General features: G+C 45.8%; 1 protein-coding gene across 1 annotated transcript; it reads left to right on the forward strand.

Moving 5' to 3' along the window:
• Positions 1-439: 439 nt before the first annotated feature.
• LOC144711117 (pectinesterase-like) lies at positions 440-3,738 on the forward strand. Its single transcript, XM_078585039.1, has 2 exons — positions 440-1,426; positions 2,934-3,738. The coding sequence occupies exons 1-2, from the start codon at positions 553-555 to the stop codon at positions 3,602-3,604; spliced, it is 1,545 nt and encodes a 514-aa protein (XP_078441165.1). The 5' UTR covers positions 440-552; the 3' UTR covers positions 3,605-3,738.
• The last annotated feature ends 291 nt before the right edge of the window (positions 3,739-4,029 follow it).

Consider the following 4,029-nt stretch of genomic DNA (forward strand, 5'->3'; position numbering starts at 1 on the left):
AGATGGAGATAGATGGAGTGATAAATAGATAGAGAGAAAAAGAGAGATGGATGGATAGATAGAGAGAAACAGAGAGATGGATAGATAGATAGATAGATAGATAGATAGAGAGAAACAGATAGATAGATAGATAGATAGAGAGAGAGAGAGAGATAGAAAGAGATAGAGAGATAGACTGATACACAGAGAGAGACAGAAAGAGAGAGAGGGGCACAGAGAGAGAGAGAGAGAGAGAGAGAGAGAGAGAGAGAGAGAGAGAGAGAGAGTTGACCCGCATTGTCATCCACTCACTGATGGGCCCATGCCAGCAGATCGCACACAAATTTCTGACCCGAAAGTGACACTTAGTCTGTCGATTGTTGAGCGAAAGCGGCTCTTCCTCCTCTTCCTCCCCCTCATCATGCACTCTAGCCGCTTAAAACCGCGGCATGGCCATGTCCTGCTGTCCCCCCCCCTCAATTTATCAACTCTCCAAGCCCCAGGCCACTTATAACTCGCCACTTCCCCCCCCACCGAGCCCATTCTCTTCTTCCTCCTCCTCCCCTCCCCGCCATGGCCAAACCCAGAACAAACCCCGCTGCACTCCCTCTCCTCTTCACCGCTGTTCTCCTCGTCATCGCCGGCGCCGTCCAGGACGAGAAACGAGCCGTCCACGGGCAGCTCGCCATGTCCATGGCCGCCGTCAACGCGACGACATCCCAAGTTCAAACCATGTTCGGCGCTAAGTCCTGGAAGCTCACCAAGCGCCAGAAAATGGGCCTCAAGGACTGCGTGGAGATGTTCGAAGAAGCCATGACAGAGCTCGAATCCGTCCAATTCGGCCTCTCCTCCTACGACAAAGAAGCCAACTCCAAAGTCCTCTCCGCTCACGCCGCCGACCTTCGAACCTGGCTCAGCGCGGCCATCACCAACCAAGAACAGTGCCTCGACGGCCTCGCCGAGGACGGGAGCGCGTCCTCGTTGACGGAAGAGATCGCCGGCGGCGTCCAGAACGTCTCCGCTCTCTGCAGCGACGCCCTCGCCATGGTCACCAGGATGACGGGAACCGACGTAGAAGAGAAGCTGGCCAAGGAGAAGAAGAGCAGGAAGCTCTTGCAGGCAGCGGAACCGGATGACGCGGGGTTTCCGGAGTGGATGACGGAGGCGGACCGTCGGATGCTGCAGGGGGCCGTCGCGGCGGACGTCGTCGTCGCCGCCGACGGTAGCGGGAATTTTGAGAAGATATCGGAGGCGGTGGCCGCCGCACCGTCCAAGAGTGGGAAGAGATATGTGATAAGGATCAAGGCCGGGACTTACAAGGAGAACGTGGAAGTGCCCAAGGGGAAGACGAATTTGATGTTCGTCGGCGATGGAATTGACGTTACTGTCATCTCCGGCAGCAGGAACGTCGTCGACGGCTACACCACGTTCCGTTCCGCCACCGTCGGTGAGTTTGCCGGTTTGAGTTTTTGAGCTTTTTCCGTGGAGTTATCGGTCTGAAGAAGAGAAGCAGAGATCTTTCTCGACGTGGAGAAAGATTGGTGTTTTTTCTCTTGATTGTTCGAGTACTGGGTTTCGACTTAATGGTTGAAAAAATAGGTGATGATTTCTTCGTCGTGGGTCGATGAAATCGTCGTGCTGTCCAGTAATTATTATCGGTGAGAAGAAGAGAAGCAAACATCTTTCTCGACGTGGAGGAAGATTGGTGTTTTTTTTCTTGATTGTTCGAGTACTGGGTTTCAACTGGATAGTTGAGATAGGTGATGATTTCTTCGTCGTGCTGTCCAGTAATTATTATCGGTGAGAAGAAGAGAAGCAAAGATCTTTCTCGACGTGGAGGAAAAATGGTGTTTTTTCTCTTGATTGTTCGAGTACTGGGTTTCAACTGGATAGTTGAGATAGGTGATGATTTCTTCATCGTGGGTCGATGAAATCGTTTTGATCATCTCATCATCGTGCTGTCCAATAATTATTTTTAGACCAGGTGGCCAATGCGGGATCCAGGTGTCGTGAGAAACCGATTTCTTGAATTTTTTAATTAGGTTTGAATGCTGACTTCCTCGCTGGGCTTGTCCGTTCTACAACCAAGGACTTTCTTTTTTATTTCATGAGATGAAAAAAACAGAGAGAGAAAAGACAAAAGACTGGAGTTTTTTTGAGAGAAGAGACAAAAAAAGACAACTACCTGAGGATAGTTAACATCGTAGAGGAAGAGTAGCTCCCATTTCTCTCTTTTTTTCTATTAAATATGAATAATGTAGTTTTCTGGACTCGCCGTTTTCTTCCACGAATTGATTCCTTCTTCAAGTAAAAGTATTAAAATAAAAAAATACTAACAGAGAAACTAATATATGAGTTAGTATATATTTTTTTTTCTTTCTGCGATCGCAAGGGACTAAACCTAGAATTACCGACGCCCATTTTTCTTCCTATGAAAATTGAGAACTTTGATTTAGCTACGCTTCTTTTTCCTGATCCAATAGAATTTTTACTTCACGTGTAAGCATGGATAAGATAAATAAACCAATACCGCGAAACATATTTTATTATATTTGTTTTTTTTTCCTTGAAGAATAATAGCTATTTTTTAATTTTAAAATGGAATAACCAAATTTTACCAGACCCATCGTTTTTCTTACCCAAATACTTCCTCCTTTTCGTAGAAATATTGATAAGAGAAATAAAGAATGACCCAGAAACATATATGCGATGTTTTCTTTTAGAAAAAGGAAACAAATGCTGATTTTCGCCAGACCCATCTTTTTTCAACCTAAGAAGATCCCCCACATTTCGCAAAAATTGTCGATAAGAGAAACAAAAATCTGATTTTTTTCGATTTAGAATGAAATGGCTGGATCCCCCTTATCTCAATCTTTTTCCTACTCAAAATAACTCCTTTTCACAGAAATCTCTGATACGATCTTTGATAATATCATTTTTTTCTTGCTTCGCAGCGATCATGGGGGCTGGGTTTCTAGCCAGGGACCTGACGATAGAGAACACAGCAGGACCATCAAAGCACCAGGCAGTGGCCCTTCGAGTGGGCTCAGACCTCTCGGCCTTCTACCGTTGCAAGTTCACCGGCTATCAAGACACGCTCTACGTGTACTCTCAGAGGCAATTCTACCGAGAGTGCACCATCTCAGGCACAGTAGACTTCATCTTCGGCAACGCTGCTGTAGTATTTCAAAGCTGCAACATCCAAATTAGAAATCCCAACTCTGGCCAGAAGAATACGGTGACTGCCCAAGGCAGAACCGACCCAAATCAGAACACTGGCATATCTATCCAAGGTTGCACTATCAGCGGTTCTACCTCTGCCAAGAGTTATCTTGGCAGGCCATGGAAGAGGTTCTCTAGAACTATTGTCATGCAGTCGTCTATCTCTAGTGTTATAGACCCTGCTGGTTGGCTCCCTTGGAGTGGGAGGTTTGCACTTGATACTTTGACTTATCTTGAGTATCAGAACACTGGGCCTGGCGCTGCTACTGGGAATAGGGTGGATTGGAAGGGATTTCAGGTCATTTCTGCAGAGAGTGAGGCTGAGCCTTACACTGTTGGGAGCTTCATTGGGGGGGCAAGCTGGCTGGGAGATACTGGGTTTCCCTTCTCCCTTGGTCTTTGAAAGGGAACTCTGGCAGTGTTCAGTGCAGCTTGTAAGAGGGTGTAATAAGAGGGGGTCGATTTCGGCCGATTGTCATTTTTACTGTTGGAGTAAGGAAGGGTAATCAGTGGATTCTACCACACCCATTAGAAGTATGTCACAACAGCTAATAATTGATCTTTTGTCCACAACATAACATGTGCAATCTGCATCCCATAATCTTATAGTTCCATGGTAATATCCTTTTTTGTTATGGATAAGGGGAATCAAATAATGTACCTATCCACTGTTTTCAACAAATAGTCGGAAAATAAATAGTTTTGTTATTCAATTGTGAAAGAAGTCTACATCCTCTGGATTAAAACTTTTGTGCAGGGACACATGTGAATACTGGTTGTTTTTTGCATGTGTAAGTCAACTGCATAGTTGTATTGGATAACAAAAGC

This window comes from Wolffia australiana, chromosome 13 (assembly GCF_029677425.1).
Source record: "Wolffia australiana isolate 7733 chromosome 13, ASM2967742v1".
NCBI lineage: Eukaryota > Viridiplantae > Streptophyta > Magnoliopsida > Alismatales > Araceae > Wolffia > Wolffia australiana.